At 51.3% G+C, this 22,742-nt stretch overlaps 1 protein-coding gene across 7 annotated transcripts in view; it reads left to right on the top strand.

The window, feature by feature from the left end:
* Positions 1 to 22,742, top strand: part of LOC147013116 (mitochondrial adenyl nucleotide antiporter SLC25A24-B-like) — a 70,779-nt gene that overhangs the window by 5,524 nt on the left and 42,513 nt on the right. Inside the window, exons 1-3 of one of the 7 annotated variants that reach the window (XM_085854714.1) lie at positions 11,363 to 11,555; positions 21,556 to 21,689; positions 22,035 to 22,161. In XM_085854714.1, coding sequence (XP_085710840.1) covers positions 21,558 to 21,689; positions 22,035 to 22,161 — 259 coding nt within the window. In that variant the 5' untranslated portion in view covers positions 11,363 to 11,555; positions 21,556 to 21,557. The other 6 variants (XM_085854709.1, XM_085854715.1, XM_085854713.1 and 3 more) reach the window with 6 other exon arrangements.

The raw sequence follows: 22,742 nt of genomic DNA, 5'->3' as shown, positions 1-22,742 counted from the left end.
GCGCTGAGATAGTGCGAGAAGGGGGCCCCGTTCCCACCCCATACCAGGCAGTCCCAGCGAGGCCCGCGGAGTCGGGGCGCCAGCGCCATTTTGCGGCTCATCATCAGACAGGTAGGCCCGACGCGGTCTCGGCCCCAGGCCCGCCTGCCCCCCTCATCCTTGAGGGTGGTCCTTTTCTTTTGCTTTGGGTATATGTGTTGTCGGCGCCGTCTGTGAAGTAAAACTGTATAAGTGTTGCCGTGTGCTCGGTCGTCGGTTAGATCTGCATGGTTGCATTTGCTTTTTGTGCATTATTGTTGTGTTCCTTCTCCTTTTACATTTGCTTTTGGTGTAATTGTATATGTGTGCTTTCCGTTCATCGCGAAATAAATGTGCTTTATGTTGAACTGTTTTCCCGTTTCGCTTCGTCTTTTCCTCTATTGAATCTCCATCTTACTTCACATAAAGGGTTGGTCATGGGCTAAAACGCCCGATAATTAATCGAACCGTCGAGGCCGACGATAACACCGCTCGGTTATCCCGATAGTACGGAACGGGTCGCTTAAAGTGGCCCGTGTCCGAAGTCGACCTGCGGCGAGGTGCGATCGCCCGGTCTACCCTCCGTGTGGGTACTTAGGTAGGTCGAATTTGGCGAGCAACCTATCCCACGCGGGGGCCGATTGGCACGATCGTGGTGAGGCCGAAAGGTCCACCCGTGACTAGTTCCCGGCGTTAGTCCGAGAGGGTCACGACGGGATTGTCCGTCCGGTGGGCGACGTGCCGCGATTCGAGTTACGTGGCCGTTCGCACGCCGGCGGGCGCGAATCCGCAACGCTGGTGTCAGGTCGTGCGATATAAACTCATCGCCCTCCTCGCGGCACTGGTATCGGAGAACAGGAAAACGGGCTCTCCTGTCTCCAGCTAAATTCACGGGAATCGGTCCAGGGGTGAGAGGAGCGACCCCCGATTCCCTCCAAATTACGAGCGAGCTAAATTAACCCTTTACGAGAAATAAGATGGCATCTCAAGGCGAGCGGGAGCCGGGGGTATTAGAAATGTATATGTGTGGTAATGTAGGATCCATGGTCCAGGATTAAAACCCCGTGCAGGAAATGGTTGTGCAGGAACATGAACTCCCCCAACTGAGCCCAGAGCCCGAAATAGGTGCGGCAGCGGCCGGGTGTATGACACCTCCCCTCCCCCCCCCTCCGCCAAAACCTCCCGATTCTTGCCGAATCGGCTCACCCAAGCGCACCCGACATGGCCCAGCTATTCGCCATGCTGGCGGCAATGACAGTGAGGATGGATACAAACACAAATGAAATGAAAAACGAAATAAAAGGCATGAACAAGCAAATGAACGAAATGAAGACGAAAATGGAAACAAACGCACTCGAAATGAAAGAGCTGCGGGGTGAGACGCAGAACATGGGCCAAAGCCTGCAGGCGGGCATGAAGGCAGTGACCAGGGAGCTTAAAATGGCGACTCCACGTGTGGGAGCGAACGAGCTGGGAGGGAGTGCAACGGCTGTCGGGCCCGCGGTGGAGGCGGGTAAGGAAAAAATAATTCGGGAGACAAGAGACGAGGTGAAAGTAATTGGGAGGGAGAGAAAAGAACAATTAATACGGAAAGCAAGGATGAGGTACGCGGAGATCGTGAAAGAGCAAGGAGTGAAAAACAGGGAAGGACGGGAGCGACTTAAGGAGAAAGCAAGGTTGACCTACATAAAGATAAGGGAAAGACGACAGAGAGAAGCGGAGACCAATAGACACGAGGAGACGACAGAAAGAATAAAATGTATAGAGACACGGGAGATAGAGGGTGAATTGGACAAGGTTAGTGACGCACACACACACACAGAGGTAGTGGAGGACCATGAGGGGGAGCTGGCTGACTGGGTGGAGGCCCAGTGCGAGCAGCTGGATGGCCTCCTCCAGGAACGAGGGGAGCGAGTATGCCCCCTTGAGGCGAGTCACGACCAGGTGGGTTCGGTCGTGCTTTGCGAGGTCGAGGGGACGGGTGCTGTGGACAGGTGCACGGAGAGCTTGGGGGGTATAGAGGCCCCGGAGACCCTTGTCGGGACACGAATCCCCAGTGTGGTTGTCCCTGTGTGTGTGGTGCAAGGTGTGAGTGCGTCCCCGTGTGTGGAAGCAACCCCGTGTGTGAGTGGTGTGGTGGCGATTGTGCCGGAGTACGTGCTTCCCAGCACGCCGTGTGTAAAAGGGGCACCGCAAGTGGAAGAGGCCGTGTGTGTGAGTGAAACGGCCAGTATGAGTGAGGCACCGCGGGCGAGTGCCCCCGCGTGTGTGAGTGGTATGGTTTGTGTGAGGGAAATGGCACGAGTGAGTGGAAGGCCGCGAGTGAGTGGAGCCACGTGTGCGAGGGAGATGGCATGCGTGAGTGAACGGCCGAGTGCAAGGGAGACCATGTGTGTGAGAGAGCGGTATGTAAGGGAGATGTCGGTCGGCATGTGTGAACATGCAGCCGCGTCTCCCGGTGTGAGTTTAATGGTGTGGAGTGTGAGCGTCGTAACACGCGGGAGTGCGTGTGTCGAATGGCGACGACGACGGCGACAGAAGAAAGAAAGCCGAGTAGCGGCTGTAGTTGTTTCGGGGACCGTGCCGGGTTCACCCAGCAGTGAGCACGAGGTCCGTGCTGTGCAACGCACGAGGCCCCCACGTGCTCGCTTGCGAGAGTGAAGTCCCGGTCCGGAAATGCACGCGGTGGAGTTGCCGATCCCGCGGACGGACAAAGTTTAGGCAGGATTATGGATTTGGACCGGACGGGTTCTCCACGCGATCGTGTGTGTTAAGCTCCAACGGGCAAAGCACATGTGTTCGCGTGGGGAACCCCTCGAGACATGGGGCTTGTTTTTTTTTTATGCGCACGGTGACGTCATGGCTGCACGCGGGGTTGGAATCCGGCAGGAGGGGTATCCCTGCCGGATGGTACCGTCCAAGGAGGGACGAGGTACACGTGCAGCTGCATGACGTCACGGGCAGGTGCAAAGTGCGCGAGCTGTGAGTTACCGCGGTGGTGCTGCGCAATTAAAAAATAAAAATAAAAAAAGAACAGCAAGTCTCACTTTCGGGTGCACAGGATTCCTGGGCAAGGGGTGGAAGACCCCCTTGACCAGGGCACAGGATGGAAACTAGTTAGGGGGAAGGGTTTGCTTAGCTAGACCGACTTCATGGGGCAGGGGTAAGTCCTCATGGAGCCCGTGGAATGGATTAGTTAGAGGGATTGTAGCCAGATTTAGGTTGGGAAAGTGATTTTTGGGACATCTGAGGACATGGACAGACTTGTGAGTGTGTAGCGGGGACGTAGCTTAGCTACGTAGTGTTAAAAGGAACGTGCTACTAGTTTAAGGGACGACGTGGGAGCACGAGTTAGTTAGGGGATGTAGTTAGAAGGATGGCAGAGTTCAGCGTGAGTGTGTTGAAGAGTTGGTGAGTGAAGTGGAAGCATGTGCTTGGTGAGTGAGTGAGGCCAGCGGGTCTGTGTGTATGGAGCGAATGGGGAATGCATGGTGCGATGAGTGATTGGGGGGAGGAGTGACTCCCGCCCAAGGGACCCCGGGGTCAGTGTAGAGTGAGTTAGGGGGTTAGTCAAATTTACAAAATGGAGGTCGTTTTGTTGTTGGTGGGGAAGTAGGCTCGAAACCCGTTTGGAGGGGTGCAGGAGCCCTGTTGACAGGCTGGGAGCGTGGTGGCGAAAGGTGAGTATCGCTGAGTGGGTACCCCGGGCACCAGGCTAGTCGGCCGTAGTAGGCCAAGGGCCCATGGGGGGCCGAGATAGCGTAGTGGGCACGGGTGCGCCTGCTTGGTGCGGGGGCCCGGGGCGCCATTAGCCGCGTGGGCAGTGTTGTGGGCACGGGTGACCCTCGGAAAGGGGCCTGGGAAGCCAGCCTGCCACGTGTGCGTTTCAGGGGAGGTGCCATGGGGGGCACTCCCCGGTGTTTAGGGAGCTGATAGGCTCGGAGGCAGTGTAGTGCCCGGGGGTGCCTTAGCTGGAGATTCGGCAGAGGGTCGTGCCTGCCAAAGGGAGCCACGTGTCCCAGCCATGAGACCGTGTGAGGGCACGGAGAGAAAATTGGGGGGCGAGGCCCGAAATTGTGAGGACACCAACACAGGCGACGGGAATCTGGGTTGTTAGAACCAATAGTTTAAGCGAGAGGCGCTTGTTGGAAGCCCCGGGGTAGTTTAACAGTTAAATGGATAGGGTAGATTAGGAAGTGTACCCCTCCGCACCATCCATCCCCTCGCTCTCGTTGTGGGCCGCTGGACCCACTTTGGTTATAGATCACTGAACTCTGGGGAGGCCATCCTGAGGCTTCGTTGGGCCTCGGCACAGGACTCTAGCTCTCCCTTATTCCCCTCCGGGAAGGGAACGTAGGGGTTGGGAGTAGGCTAGGTGACAGGATAGGTTAGCCGAACAAAGACGATAAAGGGGGTTAGGGGACGATTTATAGTGGGGAAGTAAAAAAAAAAAAAAAGTTGGGGCTAAATTGGGGTTTGACAAATTAAGGGAGTGGGTATAGACAATGACAGGCAAAGGCGATAGGTTGGGAGGGAGACCGTAGGGTAGGTCCGAGCCCGCCTTCCGAGTGGCCAGCACCACCGCACTCCCTCCACCAACCTCCACTGAACGGCAAAGGCTGGCCAGCTTCATCTGCTGGCTGCGTTGCTGCAAGGCAGAGGCCGGCCCACTTCATCGGCAGCTGCTGTGCTTCAAGGCCTGTGCCGGCCAGTTCATCTGCCGGCTGTGTTTGCCTGCAGCGGCCTTCTTCTGCAGGCTGTGTTTGCCTGCTCGCCTTTGCCATGCCATGCCCACTGCCCCTGTTCACCAGCCCCGTTCAATTTTTGCTTTGCCCCCCCTGTTCATTGCCATGTGCGCCAGGATCAGAAAGCAACAGTTTGCAAGCTGCAAGAACTGCCCTGTTGGCAGCTACAACACGGGCCTGCAGTGGCGGCCCGTGCACCGTGTGTCCATCCATCCATCCGTTGTGCTCATTGCGTGTGCCACTTGAGCTGGCACGGAGACTGCGTTTGTGCAGCCCATGCACCGTTGTGGTTCACTGCGTTCAGTTCAAAAGGGAAGGCCTTGGACTGCGTGTGAGCAGCCGGCCACGTTCCCTGTCACCTGCATTGTTTGAGTCAGAGACTGCATGCGAGCAGCCTGGCTCCCTGCTAACTGCTTTCTTTTTGCAGAGTTCAGTGATCCTGGGCCATGGTTTAGTGTAAAATTTGTAAGTTAAGGTTAAGATGTATTGTACATATGAGTGCGCCCCCGGCATGTTTGTCTTAGCGCCGGCAATTTTATTTAAGTCGTCCATGTGAGTGGGTTTGTTCAGGTAGTTACTCAGCCCTCAGGTTATTTATTTTGGGGACACGAATACCATGAATGTCGCACTCAGGGATCCGTAGGTAAAATGTACTAGGGGAAAACGACACATGATGGCACACGAAAATTTGACGACTCGGGACGAGTCTGTAAAAAGGGGAGGGGGTAGTGTTGAGGTTGACGAAATTCGCGAACCACCATTCAGGTCCCTTAGGTGAGATATCTCTGTGAGTATATGTGTAGTTAGGCCCAAACCCGTTGTTTAGAGGGAATAAATGTCATTCATGCGGGCTGCGACCCTTCTAGATAGCCGTTTTTCTTTTACTATCTTTATTTTGGACCAGCCGCCATTACTACCACCACCAACCACGTCTCAACAGCCATCACACAACAACCACCAACCGCAACGCCGCTTCACAACAACAGCCACGACCTTTACCGTCACAACTCGCCCTCGCAACCATCGCATCACCGTCATTCCCACGCCGCTTGTGGGCACCGATACTGGACTCGTGCAGGGCGCGCACCGAGCAGGGGTGCAAAAGCGCCGGCCTTTCCGAAGAAAACGGATCAAAAACGACTCACGCCCACTTCTGTTCCGTCCTATCGGCGAGCGTGGGGCGATTTGGCCCCGCCTCCAGGTGCGTTGGAGTAATATCGCTATATGCAAATTCATGGATCAAAAAGCATTCACGCCCACTTTTCCTCGGTCCAATGGGGAGCCAGTTAGAGGTGAAGGGTCGGAGGTAAAGGGTCGAAGGTGAAGGAGCGAGGCCACGGGGCATATAAGGGGCCGCGCTCGCCAAACAGAGCAGTTCGGAGGGGAGAAGTTAAGAGTTCGGAGTCAGTGAAGAGTTGGGACGAGTCAAGAGAGGAGTCGGAGAAGGCGGTTGGACGGAGCTGTGGAGAGGTGGCGGCGGTGAAGGCGGTCGAGGGGGTGCTCGTGTCGGAGTCGGGGAGCTGCGGAGGGAGAGGCCGGCGGCGCGACCGAGGTCGTGGTGGAGACGCTCGTCGCGGGACCCGAGACAGGGAGATATCCTCCTTCCCCCGAGCATCAACAACCCCCTCCCGTTTCCCCCCGCGCTGAGATAGTGCGAGAAGGGGGCCCCGTTCCCACCCCATACCAGGCAGTCCCAGCGAGGCCCGCGGAGTCGGGGCGCCAGCGCCATTTTGCGGCTCATCCTCAGACGGGTAGGCCCGACGCGGTCTCGGCCCCAGGCCCGCCTGCCCCCCTCATCCTTGAGGGTGGTCCTTTTCTTTTGCTTTGGGTATATGTGTTGGCGGCGCCATCTGTGAAGTAAAACTGTATAAGTGTTGCCGTGTGCTCGGTAGTCGGTTAGATCTGCATGGTTGCATTTGCTTTTTGTGCATTATTGTTGTGTTCCTTCTCCTTTTACATTTGCTTTTGATGTAATTGTATATGTGTGCTTTCCGTTCATCGCGAAATAAATGTGCTTTATGTTGAACTGTTTTCCCGTTTCGCTTCGTCTTTTCCTCTATTGAATCTCCATCTTACTTCACGTAAAGGGTTGGTCATGGGCTAAAACGCCCGATAATTAATCGAACCGTCGAGGCCAACGATAACACCGCTCGGTTATCCCGATAGTACGGAACGGGTCGCTTAAAGTGGCCCGTGTCCGAAGTCGACCTGCGGCGAGGTGCGATCGCCCAGTCTACCCTCCGTGTGGGTACTTAGGTAGGTCGAATTTGGCGAGCAACCATATCCCACGCGGGGGGCCGATTGGCACGATCATGGTGAGGCCGAAAGGTCCACCCGTGACTAGTTCCCGGCGTTAGTCCGAGAGGGTCATGACGGGATTGTCCGTCCGTTGGGCGACGTGCCGCGATTCGAGTTACGTGGCCGTTCGCACGCCGGCGGGCGCGAATCCGCAACAATATATATATACATACATATACATATATATATATATATATACATATACATATATATATATATATATATATATATATATATATATATATATATATATATATATATATATATATATATATATATAGTTATGGATTTCAAAATCCGGTCTGATGAATGCATCCACACATCCAGGTCCTCAGACAGTGATTTCCTCAAATGCATGGTCAGATTTGTCCCATCCCCATGTCTAATGGGATTTTTTAATGTGATGCGTTGAGAAGGGTAAAGAATAGATCCCCTCTCTTGTGGGAAGCTTTTTTCTTTACGACAGACACGTTTACACACATTTCTTTCACGAGCTCTGACGTGCCCTTATTTTGCCTCAGCAATGTTCTTTCGCGAGCTCCGACGCCCGCCTTTTTTTGAGAGCGCACGGGTCGTCATTGTAACCGTGCGCAAGTGAAGTGGGGTGAGGTGAGCTTGGGGTGGACTGCGCCGACAAGACGGGCCGCAGATATAAAACGAATTGGAGGTCCGTTCTGAAGAGAGAAAAGTGAGAGGAAAAGGGCAAGAGAAGTGAGAGGAAAAGAAGCGAGAGAAGTAAGAGGAGGCAGAGAGAAGAAAGAGAAAGAAAGCCAGAGAGGAAAAGGAGGAGGAAGCGTGCAAGCCCGCAAGTGAGCAAGTGAACGTGTGGTGCGCGTGTGGGTGTCTGACCAGCACCAACTACGAGACAATTCGTCCTTCCCAGTGCTTGAGCAAGCGTGTGCTGTGCGTGTGGGTGTGAGCAGCGCCGACAAGTGAGGCATGGGTCGGTCACCAACGTGTGAGGTGCGGGTCAGTCACCGACGGACTGTGTAGGTCACTGGACGTCACCAGTTTCGTGAAGTGTGAGGAACTACCCGTGTCGTAGCACCAGGGTCTAAACCCGCACAGACGATCTCGGCGCCCTCCCAGATGTCGACTGGCATTCAAGGCTGTTCGTGAGAGGGTGCACGGCAAGGCTGGGTGCTGGCGACGGACGTGACATGCACGCACACATTTCAAGACGTTTTCACTTCACGGACGACTACTCTGGTGAGCGAGACAATTCTTCCCCCCCGAATGATCTGTTGGGTACCCTTGTCTGTGTTTAGCTGTAAGTCAGTCAACTCCCCCCCCCACCCCCCCCCCATAAGCATCTGCTCTTTGTCTCTTTCCTGGCATTTTGGTTGATTTTGCTTTGAAATGTATTCTTTATTTACCTCAGAAAATATAAAGTTCTTTTTTTTTTAATTAATAAATCATTTGTCGATTTCAATCCTGTCTGTGTTTGTCCTTTCCTTCCATTGGTCTAGCATTGTTCGAACCAATATAGACTGGGAGGTAATTACCACAGATTTGACCAAAAAAATCGTAGGCACGCACCAGATGTTAAAACGCTCGGCCGCCCTAATTAAAATCTAATCGAGATAACATTGGTGCTTTGCCAAGGGCGCGCTCCCCGCTCAGGTAACCAAGTGATCCGATCCAGTAGAGTGATCCGGTTTGGACAAGGCGTACCGAGGGCGTGTTCCCTGGTCATTAAACCACGTGATTAATTAGGTAACCCAATTAACCCATAGACGGGAGGACCCTAAGTCACACGGTTGAGTTATTGGCGTCCACGGTCGATTAAGTGACTTGCCGCATCATGGAATTATCTGTGTGCGATGGCCTACAATTCCGGGGAGTCTGGTGGGAGCTGAGATAGCTTCCCCCACCTCGTGGTCTTCTCACCTGACCCCCGGCCCGCAACAACATATATATATATATATATATATATATATATATATATATATATATATATATATATATATATATATTTACATAGTCATACATACATACATACATACATAAACGCATCCATACTGTACAAATACACACATACACACACACACACACACACACACACACACACACACACACACACACACACACACACACACACACACACAGTTATATTATATACTGGTAAGTACTTACGAAAGCTATTTAATTTGAAGTTATAACCTTAACTTGTAAACAATTTGCTGATTTCCCAACTGCCCAGATCATCAGCTTGGCACCTTTAACCGTTGAGCCAACACCAGGCTCACTGGGAAAGTAAAAATGCAGGGAGTGTAATATTCACTGATCGAAAGATTTCAGTTGTTTCTTCAACTTTATTCCATGGCCAACATGGCGCCTCAATACGATATGTGACAGGGAGGGGTCTTGCAGTCAGAGTCGGTATTAAATGCATAGAATGGTCTTCCTCGAAAGGTCGTAGTAGCAGTCACAAAAAGGGTAAATCGGCTTCAATTGGAATTAGATAGGTACCTCGATGCATTGGAGATCGAGGGGTGCACAGGGATATTGGCAGGACTTGATGGTAGCTAATTGCATGTGGATGGGTGATCATGTTTCCGCATCGGGTATTGGTGTGAAAGCCTGGTGTTGGCTCAGCGGTTATGGTGGCTGGTTTGGGATTTTAGAGTACTGATTTCGAACCCCTTTCGCCGTTGAGTTAATACCAGGTGGGATTAATTCAGCTTCTTATGTTATCCTTCCGAGGTCGGCGAAATGAGTACCAGTGTACTGGTAATCGGAACATTTCGTCAGTGGCACAGCCGCGCCCTAAGACAATGATGCTACCCGCAGTCTTGTCTTGCATGTAAAGGAGGGTGTTGGTGTAGCGCAGGCATGGTGAGCCGAATGTCCTCCTCGTCCTGCGTCAAGGTTCCTTGTTCTTCGCTGTTGAGGACGCCGTAATTTATGACAGCACGTCTCGTACTAAAACCAGCAAGACGGTCATCGTCTCATCAAATCTTTTTTTTTCTAAGCAATTATGCTTCCTGGAGTAAATAAATTAATTCCATTTGGATGTACAGTATTGTCAAAGGGATCAGCGCTGGTCACGAGGGGTTTTTTGACATCACAATGTAATAATTCTTGTGTGCGTTGAGCGACTCATTTTGATGAAATTTTCCTATTTCTTTGGTTTGAGAAACTAAATTTGGTGTACAATATCAAGGTGGAAGACGATTTGGCTTTCACATATTGTTAAGGCCGTTACAAAAACTAAAAACAACAACAACAACAACAGCACAGTCGTAACCGCGGAATGTGGACATTTGCGCGGCTCGGTGCGGTCTTCCGAGGAGTCGATCCGCTGTCCACTGAGCCCGGAGGATTCTATCCGCTGTCCACTGAGCCCGGAGGGGGCCGTCCGCTGTCTCCTGAGCACGAAGGAGTCGATCCGCTGTCCACTGAACCTGGAGGAGTCGATTTGCTGTGTGCAGAGCCCAGAGGAGTCGATCCGCTGTCCCCGGAGCCCATAGGATTCGATTTGCTGTGCGCGGAGCCCAGAGGAGTCGATTTGCTGTGCGCGGAGCCCAGAGGAGTCGATTTGCTGTGCGCGGAGCCCAGAGGAGTCGATTTGCTGTGCGCGGAGCCCAGAGGAGTCGATTTGCTGTGCGCGGAGCCCAGAGGAGTCGATTTGCTGTGCGCGGAGCCCAGAGGAGTCGATTTGCTGTGCGCGGAGCCCAGAGGAGTCGATTTGCTGTGCGCGGAGCCCAGAGGAGTCGATTTGCTGTGCGCGGAGCCCAGAGGAGTCGATTTGCTGTGCGCGGAGCCCAGAGGAGTCGATTTGCTGTGCGCGGAGCCCAGAGGAGTCGATTTGCTGTGCGCGGAGCCCAGAGGAGTCGATTTGCTGTGCGCGGAGCCCAGGGGAGTCGATTTGCTGTGCGCGGAGCCCAGGGGAGTCGATTTGCTGTGCGCGGAGCCCAGGGGAGTCGATTTGCTGTGCGCGGAGCCCAGAGGAGTCGATTTGCTGTGCGCGGAGCCCAGAGGAGTCGATTTGCTGTGCGCGGAGCCCAGAGGAGTCGATTTGCTGTGCGCGGAGCCCAGAGGAGTCGATTTGCTGTGCGCGGAGCCCAGAGGAGTCGATTTGCTGTGCGCGGAGCCCAGAGGAGTCGATTTGCTGTGCGCGGAGCCCAGAGGAGTCGATTTGCTGTGCGCGGAGCCCAGAGGAGTCGATTTGCTGTGCGCGGAGCCCAGAGGAGTCGATTTGCTGTGCGCGGAGCCCAGAGGAGTCGATTTGCTGTGCGCGGAGCCCAGAGGAGTCGATTTGCTGTGCGCGGAGCCCAGAGGAGTCGATTTGCTGTGCGCGGAGCCCAGAGGAGTCGATTTGCTGTGCGCGGAGCCCAGAGGAGTCGATTTGCTGTGCGCGGAGCCCAGAGGAGTCGATTTGCTGTGCGCGGAGCCCAGAGGAGTCGATTTGCTGTGCGCGGAGCCCAGAGGAGTCGATTTGCTGTGCGCGGAGCCAAGAGGAGTCTCACTTCTGCTGTGAACGAACCTGAGGTATTGTTTCAGCTACGGAAAGCTGGAGGTAGTCGGCATTTAATACAGGGTTGGGGGTGGGTGTGTTGCAACGGTGATGGAGGTAACACTGCCCTTTCCAAAAGGAAAACTTTGAGTTGTGAAGGGAAGCAGGAGGAATTGAGGAAGGGTGAAGGGAAGAAAGAGGAATTGAGGAAGGGTGAAGGGAAGCAAGGAATTGAGGAAGGGTGAAGGGAAGAAAGAGGAATTGAGGAGGTGTGAAGGGAAGAAAGAGGAATTGAGGAAGAGTGAAGAGAAGCAGGAGGAATTGAGGTGTGAAGGGAATAAGGAATTGAGGAAGTGTGAAGGGAATAAGGAATTGAGGAAGAGTGAAGGGAAGCAGGAGGAATTGAGGAATAGTGAAGGGAAGCAGGAGGAATTGAGGAAGAGTGCAGGGAAACGGGGAATTGAAGAGTGAAGGGAAGCTAGGAAGAGTGAGGGGAAGCAGGGGGAATTGAGTGAAGGGAATAAGGAGGAATTGAGGAAGAGTGAAGGGAATATATGGAGAAATTGAGGAAGGGTGAAGGGAAGCGAGGAAGAGTGAGGGGAAGCAGGGGGAATTGAGGAGGAGTGAAGGGAATAAGGAGCAATTGAGGAAGAGTGAAGGGAATATATGGAGGAATTGAGGAAGAGTGAAGGGAAGCAAGGAAGAATTGAGGAAGAGTGAAGGGAATATATGGAGGAATTGAGGAAAAGTGGAGAGAAGCAAGGAAGAATTGAGGAAGAGTGAGCGGAAGCAGGGGGAATTGAGGAAGAGTGAAGGGAATAAGGAGGAATTGAGGAAGAGTGAAGGGAAGCAAGAATAATCGAGGAAGAGTGAAAGGAAGTAAGGTGGAATTGAGGATGGATTGGATGGAGCGAGAAGTCAAGAGGTTGGAGAGAAAGGGGGGTTGGTAAGTGAGTGAGAGCTGGAGAGAGGATGGTGAGAGATAGGGATCAGGTCAGGTCAGGTATGGGAGCATGTGCCAGAACAGCACTTCGCTGCGTCCACTTTCCGCCGGTACTCCAGGGGCCTCCGTCTGGCCATCCCCCAGGCAGATGCCAGGCCCATCCCCATCTCCTTGAGATGATGGTCAACCTGTTGCAACCATGAGGCACGTGGTCGACCCACTGGCCTCCTCCACTCATGAGACTCCCTCGCTGAGAGAATCTGGTGAGCAGGATCAGAGTCAGGAAAACGAGCCACATGTCCATACAGCCGCAACTGACGCTCACGGACTATGCAGGTAACAAATCTCATCCAAGTCTCTCTCAGCAACCGCTCGTTGGACACAAAATCCGACAAGCGATAGCCAAGGATTCTCCGAAGAGACCTGGTACCAAAGGAATTAAGTCTCCGTCTCAGATCCTTGGTCAGAGTCCAAGTCTCGCACCCATAGAGCAAGACTGGAAGTACCAAGGACCTGAAGACTCGGACTTTCGTCCTCCCGCACAGGTACCGGCAGCGCCACACCCCATGATCCAGTGAATCCATGACTCCCCAGGCCCGACCCAGACGTCTATTGACCTCTGACTCGCAGCCAGCAGAGACATGAATATCACTGCCAAGGTAAGTGAATCTCTCCACGACCTCAACATCCTCACCACAAACAGACACAGACAGGACAGCAGCATCCAAGATTTCACCGAAACCCTGGATCTTAGTTTTGACCCAAGAAACCCATAATCCCAACGGCTCCGACTCCTCATTCAGCACCTCGAGGGCCCCCAAGAGGATGTCTAAAGTCTCCGCAAAGATGACTGCATCATCTGCAAAGTCAAGGTCCGAGATCTTGACATTCCCAAATGACGCACCGCAGCTTGATCTCTCCGACATCCTCCCTAAAATCCAGTCCATACAAGTGCTGAAAAGTGTGGGGGCAAGTACACATCCCTGACGAACTCCAGTAACAACTGGAAATAAGTCAGAGATGGTACCACCACACTTCACAGCACTCTCAGTACCAGAGTGGAGTTCAGACATCAGATCGATCAGTTTTGGTGGCAACCCACGAAGACCAAGAATCCTCCAGAGGACATCCCGATTCACTGTATCGAACGCTTTACAGAGATCAACATAGGCTGCAAGCAGCCCCTGCCGAAACTCTCGTCTGCGTTCGGTGAGGACACGAAGTGCAAGGATACGGTCAATCGTTGACCTCTTTGGTGTAAAGCCTGACTGCTCTGGACGCTGGTGCTCAAGCAGATGGTGGCGAACGCTATCGAGAATTATCCGAGCAAAGACCTTGCCCGGCACTGAGAGCAGCGTCACCCCTCGGTAGTTGTTGCAGTCTTGGCGATCACCCTTCCCTTTCCAGAGAGGGACAACAAGGCCCCTCTTCCAGTCAGTTGGGATGATGCCTGTGTTCCAGGCAGAGCACAAAACTGCATGCAACGACACGAGTGCAGCATTTCCACCAGCCTTGAGAAGTTCGGCATGGATGCCACAGATCCCTGGAGCTTTGCCCCGTTTCAACTGGTTCACCACAGCCCGTGTTTCCACAAGCGTAGGTGGACCACAGTTGATTCGAGGGTCAGCAACAGGGATTGTAACACCCTTGACGTCCAACTCGACAGTTGGGGGATCAGCCTGGTACAACCGCTCAAAGTAACCGGCCCAGCGGGCCTTCACTTCAGACTCCTCTGTCAGGAGCCTACCACTCTCTGCTCGAACTGTAGTGCTCCGAGGGATGGGCTTGGATGAACGTAATGCGCGAATTCCCCTGTAAGCGGGACGAGAATCACCTGTTCACAGGTGATGCTCTACCCCCTCACAGATTCCTCGCACATAGGCCTCCTTGTCCACCCTCAGTGCACGTACAGTTTTACGCCTCAGCTCCCTGAACAGCTCAGCTCTGCCATTCAGCCTGGCCCTGCTACTCTGGTCAATGGTATCCAGTGTCCCTTGAGAGACAAAATTCTTCTTTGCCCTGCGGTGAGCTCCAAGGCATCCACTGGCAACATCAAGGACGGTGGTCTTGAAGGCGCTCCACAACTCTTCAGGACCCCCCAAAGCACCCAGACCCCCCAAGTGTCCACTCAGCCTGTTCGCAAACTCCTCAGCTACTCTCTCATCCCTGAGCTTGGCAACATCCAGCCTCGGCTGGGATGGTACCATTCTCCAGGATTTAAGGTGCAGCTTTAGAGTTGCTACAACAAGCCTGTGGTCAGTATTGAGGAACTGAGCACTCCGGTAGACCCTGCAGTTCTGGATCATCCTCCAACGACCGTCAATGAGGACATGGTCAATCTCCTTTGCCACACCGCCAGCGTTGGAATACCAAGTCCAGCGATGAGCTTGTGGGCGCTGAAACCATGAACCAGCCACCCTAAGTCCATGACTTCTTGCAAAGTCAAGGAACTTAGTGCTATTCTGGTTCATAGTTCCTCACCCATGGGGACCAACACACACCTCATAACCGTCCCTATCAGTTCCAGTCGATGCATTGAAATCCCCCAAGACTAGAAGTGTATCTCGTCTGGGGCACTGATCAACCACAGACTCGAGTGTGGCGTAGAATGCATCCTTCACGGTGAGATCACTCGCCTCAGTCGGAGCATAAACAGAGACCAGGGAAATGACACCTAAGGAGTGACGAATCCTTAATCTCATAATACGCTCGTTGACCAGTGTTACCTCAATTATCATTGGGGTCAGCTTATTGGACACAGGTACAGCAACTCCTTGGGTATGGTAACCATCAGAGCGACCAGACCAATAGTAGGTGTAACCACCCACCATTATCTCGCCGCAATCCGGTCTCCGAACCTCTGAGAGAGCTGCAATCCCGATGTCCAAACGCTTGAGCTCAGATGATAACATAGACAGGTGATCATCCTCTCTTAGGGATAGGACATTTCAGGCACCCACCCGAAGGGACCGCCTCAGGTTAACCCAAGGAGACCGCCGTCTGGTGGACGACACCTGACACAGACTCTGTGTCAGTGCAGGGAAACGGGGAATTGAGGAAGAGTGAAGGGAAGCTAGGAAGACTTGAGGAAGAGTGAGGGGAAGCAGGGGGAATTGAGGAGTGAAGGGAATAAGGAGGAATTGAGGAAGAGTGAAGGGAATATATGGAGAAATTGAGGAAGAGTGAGCGGAAGCAGTGGGAATTGAGGAAGAGTGAAGGGAAGTAAGGAAGAGTGAGGGGAAGCAGGGGGAATTGAGGAGGAGTGAAGGGAATAAGGAGCAATTGAGGAAGAGTGAAGGGAATATATGGAGGAATTGAGGAAGAGTGAAGGGAAGCAAGGAAGAATTGAGGAAGAGTGAGCGGAAGCAGGGGGAATTGAGGAAGAGTGAAGGGAATAAGGAGGAATTGAGGAAGAGTGAAGGGAAGCAAGAATAATCGAGGAAGAGTGAAAGGAAGTAAGGTGGAATTGAGGATGGATTGGATGGAGAGAGAGGTAGAGGTGATGGAGCGAGAAGTCAAGAGGTTGGAGAGAAAGAGGGGTTGGTGAGTGAGTGAGAGCTGGAGAGAGGATGGTGAGAGATAGGGATGGTCAATGATTAAAAAAAATTCTGCTCAGACTGAAGGTGAAGATTTACAAACTGATAATATAGCTGGTTCTTGTAATGTACTCGATGGACAGGGACGAAGACCCTGAAGTGGGAACAACAGATTTATTTTGGACACAGGCACAACACAGCACAACACAGCATCAGAACATGGGTGGGTCACATGACTCTGCCTAACCATGCCCTGGTGCACCCATGTATGTATGCATTAGTATAAACTACTGATACATCACATCTCCCCCCCCCCCCCGTTTTATTTATTTTTTTACAAATCAAGACGCTCAGGAGGCATACAGACACGAGCTGATCTTCTAAAGGCTAGTGGAGGCTGTCCTTGCTTGCGACTGCTGTGTGCTTCTCAATAAGGGGTACAGGGTCGGGAAGGAATTCAGGTACATTCATGGGTGAAAAGCTTTCATGAGGAAACACCTCAGGTTCAAACGCAGGTGGTGTTAATACAGGAGTGGGTGACAAAGGCACTTGAGCCAGTTCAATGTTTGGCTCTCCATGACGTAACTGAGTTGGTGAACATGTTTAAGCATGCATCACACAACTTCACAAGAAACATCATTTCACCAATGTTGTCGATAATGATGCCAGATAACCACTTGGTTCCACATCCGGAGTTCAACACGTATACAGGATCATTGATCTGGAAGTTGCGGTATACAGACGTTTGGTCGTGATTACGTTTCTGTCGATACTTGTTATTCTCGACATCTGCCGTTACGTCCGGGTGCATTAATGATAACCGTGTTAATTCACGACCCATCAGAAGCTTGGCAGGTGAGCAACCGGTGGTTTGATGTGGTCTCGAGCGGTAGTTGAGCAACACATGAGCTAGATGAGATTGAATGGAGCCTTCCTTGACGCGACTTAGACCATTCTTGATGATCTGAACAGCACGTTCGGCTTGACCATTACTGGCAGGTTTGTAGGGGGCACATGTGTAGTGCTTAATGCCATTCATTTTATAAAAGTTCTGAAACTCAAAAATTGTAAATGGCGATCCATTATCTGATACAATGGAGTTTGGAATACCATGTTGCGCGAACATGGTACATAGAGCTTCAATTGTTACAACAGAGGATGAGGATGGCACCATGAGAGCTTCAATCCATTTGGAGTGAGCATCAACTACGATAAGGAAGAGCTTCCCTTTAAATGGACCAGCATGGTCGATGTGTAGTTTGGACCATGACTTTGATGGCCACGACCACATGGCCAATGGAGACTGTGGCGGTGTCTTGGCATAGGCTTGACAAGTGTAACAATGGTGTGCACTGGACTCAATGTCACTGTCCAAACCAGGCCACCAAACATGGGCTCAGGCAATAGCCTTCATGATGACTATGCCTGGATGAGCATTGTGGAGTTCACTGACAATTTTCCTGCGGAGTTTAAGGCAGCATTATCACTCGGCTACCCCAAAGCTGGCAGTCTGCATCAATCGAGAGCCTATCCTTCCAGATGAGGTACGGTTTCGGCCCTTATGGTAGTGATGCCCAATCACCTGATATAACAAACATAGCGTTTAATTTGTGACAAATCTGGATTGCCATTGGTAGCACAACCAATCTGCTTAGCGGTTAGGCACCTCATCGTGAATGGCGTTAGCCATGAGATGAATAATATCGCCAGATTGTGGAGGTTCTGGGATGGTTACGGGAAGCGGCAAGCGACTGAGCACGTCCACACAGTACATTTCCTTACCCGGACAGTAAACCAATGAATAGTCGTAACCGGCAAGGGTCAACGCCCAACGTTGTACATGACCAGATGATGTGGGCAGAATGGCTCTGGTTTGTCCCACGAGACATAACAAGGGTTTGTGATCAGTGTCAATGGTCATATTGTTGAAGATTTGGCGGCCCTTAACAGCACCACCGTCTCAGGGGTTATAACGCCGGCTAGTTCGGCACAGGTCTCGCGTCTCGCGTCACGCGCCTCAGATCACGATACCAACGTACACCTGGGCCTTACCAGTTGGAAATATAGACCCCGGCTACAGACTGGGTTTGATCAGAGACCGAGCGAAGTCTGCCGGTCCGTAACCATTTTGGTTTTAAATACAAATCGAGCGGATTGTTCCTCGGCACGGCACGAATAAATTCAAGGCGGAAAATCTCGTATAACTCAGCCAGATTTATTGGGGACACATCGGGGAAACACGACACAAGCAAAGCATTCAGGACAATGTTATAATTAATCAATAACCCGCTCTTACCTAGGGAGCTACGGATATGGGTTTTGAAGGGGGCCCTAGTGAAATATACCTTGGACAACATGCAGACAACACATTTGAGTACTTGGTGGTTCCTCATGGATGAGAGGAAAAAGGTGTGAAAGGCACGAATGTGGCTCGTGACAAGCCGATGTCGTCGGATTCGAGCACCCACCTCGAGCACGCAGCGTGGCAAGATGGCGCTCGTACTCCTATTGTCGGCACCGCTCGTGCATGCCGCGTGGCAAGATGGCGGCGACGTACTCCTTTTGTCGGCACCGCTCACGCACCAGCCTCGGCGCGTTCAGCCCCCGTAAGGTCGATGGCACAGGAGAGAAAGATCGATGGTATGTTCCAGCTGGCTCCCCACAAGGTCCGGTATGCGAATCCAGGCCAAGGAGGAACAGCTCGTCGAGTCACTCCTCACGAATCAGATCCCAGACTACACAGCCGTCCCTTCCTTTGCTTTTCGGGGCTGGCCTTTTCGGACCGCCTCCGGGGACCCGTGATTGGTCCATCGCTCGAGATTGCAGCAGCCCTCCACCAATGGGTTGCCGGCACGTCTTGACTGACTGTCAGAGCGTCGGGTGGGGGCTGGTTAGGAGGGGAGGAGGGAAGAAGAAGAAGGCGCCTCTCGGTACACCACCATTGTATAAACACTGGACAGCCTGCTACACCTCCCGACACACATGTAACGTCCGATTACCAAACAACCTGGCTAAACATGCATTTAAGGCGGGATCTGGGCTAATCCTATATTTAATAACCCCCTAAGGGCCTATTTCCGCAACAATATGTCTTCCAAAGATATATTGTTGTGGGCCGGGGGTTGGTGGCGATAAACGACCACTATCGCCGGCGACAGACGACTCCACTGGAGCAGTGGAGTCGTCTCCCACCGAACACCCGGAATTTAGGTCGTGACTCTCGGATAAGTCCGAGAGTTCACGGGTCCCTTAGTGGACCGTGGTCGTCAATATTTTGACGGCGTGGGGTAGGGTTAATTTCCTAATTACCTTCGCATTCTGCGAAAGGTTATGTATTGGTCGCTGTGTGTGTGTGTGTGTATGTGTGTGTGTGTGTGTGTGTGTGTGTGTGTGTGTGTGTGTGTGCGTGTGTGTGTGTGTGTGTGTGTGTATGTGTGTGTGTGTGTGTGTGTGTTATTCGCATAACTCAGAAAGTATTAAACCAAATCGCTTGAAATTTGGTGGGATGATGGGTTATTTTCCAAGGACCATTTGATTAGATTTTGGGAGCGATCGGGTCAAAGGTCACGGAAAGGTCAAATTCGTATTTTTACCATAGCGCAGTCAATTTTGATCTAATTGGCATGCAACCGATGCCAAAATGTTCAGAATTCATTGATCAATCTTGTGATGGGCGACATGACACAATTACGTCATTACCCTTGTTAGCGGTTGGGGGTCAAAGGTCAGTGGGGTCACGACCATTCAAAATATGCGGTTTTTGTCATAACACGGTCAAATCAAAACCGATTTGCATGAAACCAACACCAAAATGTTCACTGTCCTGTTCCCCCCACTCTCATGCCAAGAACAAAAAAGTAGCGGAGGCGAAGGTATACGCTCTACCGAGTGCCCATTCTAGTTTCAATATACCTAAATACCCACGTCATCCAACTACTGGGGAAAACCACACCCTCGAGCGACTTTGTCCGAATCAAGTCACTATCACCGACTCAGATCCGGTGTAACCGAGTGGAAGTTACCAAAGCCGCACCGGACCAAATGAACAACCTACGGCACGAACGGCCTTAGTAATTCACAATACGCACCTTGCTAGGCCAATGGAGGAAAGCACAGAAAAAGCTGGTACATTTAATAGGGGTTTATTTGACAATAATAATAATTGGGGAGGGGAGCACACAGAGCAGAGTTATCCGAATAAAAGGCAGGTGATGTACAATGAGCAAAGAAAAAGCACTTAACAATTCTACTTACAGGACTGAAACACGCACGCACGCGCGCACACACACACACACACACACACACACACACACACACACACACACACACACACACACACACACACACACACACACACACACACACACCCGTGGGTCTATTTTCGGCCCTTCAGCTCGGAGGGAAGGCGAGCCGAGGGCAGGGGCCTAGCCTGGTACCTGTCCCGCCTCGTGCGGTCACACCGACCCGAACCACTGGTGGGACTCGAACCCACAACCCGAAGTCCAGTGCCCACGAACGAGACCCCTCAACCACAACAATTACTGTCTCAGACCGCTCCAACCACCACACACGACCGTCTGCCACGACGACAGACTGCTCAGAATCGCCGCGATCCTCCTGTCTGTCATCGTCTCGTCTCTCATCACCACTCTGCCCTCGCCACGATCACCCGGTCTGCCCAAAAACTGCTCCTCACAACCATTCTGCTCCTCTTTAGATAGGAAGGGCCTCTTCTCCTCGCCACTCGCCTCCTGATTGGCCGGGGGGTTGTCGGACGACTCGTGGCCGCCGTTGGTTGGACGAGCTCACGGTGGGTGGAGGGAACCTCACCCCTGTACGTGACACGATGCACGTGGGCGATGGCGTTGTTGTTGTAGCTGGTGATGTAGAGGATGTAGTTGTAGTTGTTGTGGTGGATGTAATAAACCTGACTATAAAAATAACTCGTAGCGCACACACAAAATTCCCATTAGACAGAAGGAAGGATTCTAACTATTAACACATACTTATTGAAATAACTGAACTAAGGGAACGCTGGCTGCTTGTGTGCACAAGGTTTCCAAATCCGTAACACTATATCCAAGCTGACATTACAAAACCAAAAAACAGGAGGGGGGGTGGGTTGTGGGAGGATTACCCAACTGAAAATTGTATTGCTCAATGAAATGAACCGTTTCTGTGGTCATTGGTACAAAACGATGATGTGGGGGCAATTCGTAAAAAAAACAACTAAATCTGGTAAAAAAGAAAAGGTCTTACTTTCACTTAAAAGTCTTACTTACTCTTTACTTATTTATGCAAATTGGCATTTTGTTCCCTTGAGATGATTGGCTGATGTTTAGTTCAGTGACCATATTGGGTTCAGCAAAAAGTATTGGAAGGACATATTCTAAGTTAATTAATTTCCCATATTCCAACGGCCCTTTCCTCATTATTCCTTTCGTTTAATTTTTCAACTCATATTGCAGTGGCTAATGAAGCAATACCTGGAGTGATTGACTTGGTTCCGTGTCACCAAATCTCATCTATCTCTGATGTCTGCCATGGGACCACAAGCCATGACAAGTGACGAGCGCATGCGGGAACTCTTTGAACGCCTTGACACCGATGGCAATGGACAAATTGATATTGAGGAGTTGCGGGCCGGGTTGCAGCGTCTCGGGATGCCAGTGCAGGAGAACGCCGGAGAGGTAGGTGTTGAAGATCCTGTGTTTATTTTTATTTTTGTGCTGCTCTATTTAATGACTGGAAGTGTGATTGTATGCCAAGGTTGTCATTGATTAGTGTCATGTTTGGCGGTTTATTTTTGGTGAGGTTCTGTATGGAGACATGGCATGGCAGTTGTGGAATTGTAGAGTGTTTATTGTCCTCTCCTGAATTTATTCTTATCTGTTATTGAAATGTCCTTTCTGTTTCAGAAAAACTCGTATTTTTTTAGTTTGAGTGGTGAATTCAGTTGTTATATGAAAACTATGCTATTCCGGGAGGTACAAACTTTGTCATATCACGATGTTGATCCCACTGACATACCACAGGTGATACTCCGTGCTGGTGATACTAACAAGGATGGGCAGCTGGACTTTGAGGAGTTCACACGCTACGTGAAAGAACATGAAAAGAAACTGAGGTTGACTTTCAAGAGCCTGGACCGGAATAACGATGGTAAGGCCTGCTTTTCACACAAAATTACCACTAACCATTCAACATTGTGACCACAAGCAGATTTGTCATGCCATTTTTACTTCCTCTGAATATTTGTGGTTTAGGTACTGCAGCTCTTGCCTCGATTGAATGTTTTATTAAGCTTTTACAAAGAAAGGTGGACACTGGAAAGAGCTCATCTGCCCATCCTGCTTATAGTGTTCCGATCTTAACACTGGAACTCGGTTCTCGTATGTGCTAACAAATTCTCAGGATAAGGATGACATGTCACAGGACTTAACTTCGACCACCACTAACTACAAAGGGCAGTGTGCAATGGTCGCACGGATTTTCACAAATTTATATCAACACGTGGTTTCGGACAGCAAAGTTTTTGCCTTGATGATTCATCAGCATGATAATGAATGTTTAATATGAAGCTTTGTTTTATTTTATTTTCCAAAGTCCTTTAAATGTGTTCAAGACACCTCACATGCAAGGGTGCTCAGAATGCAAACACCTGTACTGGTAGAGATAAAAAGGAGAAGTGGATTTAATAGAAAAAGGAAACCAGTAACACGGAAGCCGATATAAGGAAGTTC

This window comes from Eptatretus burgeri, chromosome 14 (assembly GCF_056783735.1).
Source record: "Eptatretus burgeri isolate ZD-2024b chromosome 14, Ebu_testis_v1, whole genome shotgun sequence".
Classification (NCBI taxonomy): Eukaryota; Metazoa; Chordata; class Myxini; order Myxiniformes; family Myxinidae; genus Eptatretus; species Eptatretus burgeri.
The sequence above is the reverse complement of the archived record's forward strand: the minus strand, read 5'-3'. Positions and strand labels throughout refer to the sequence as shown.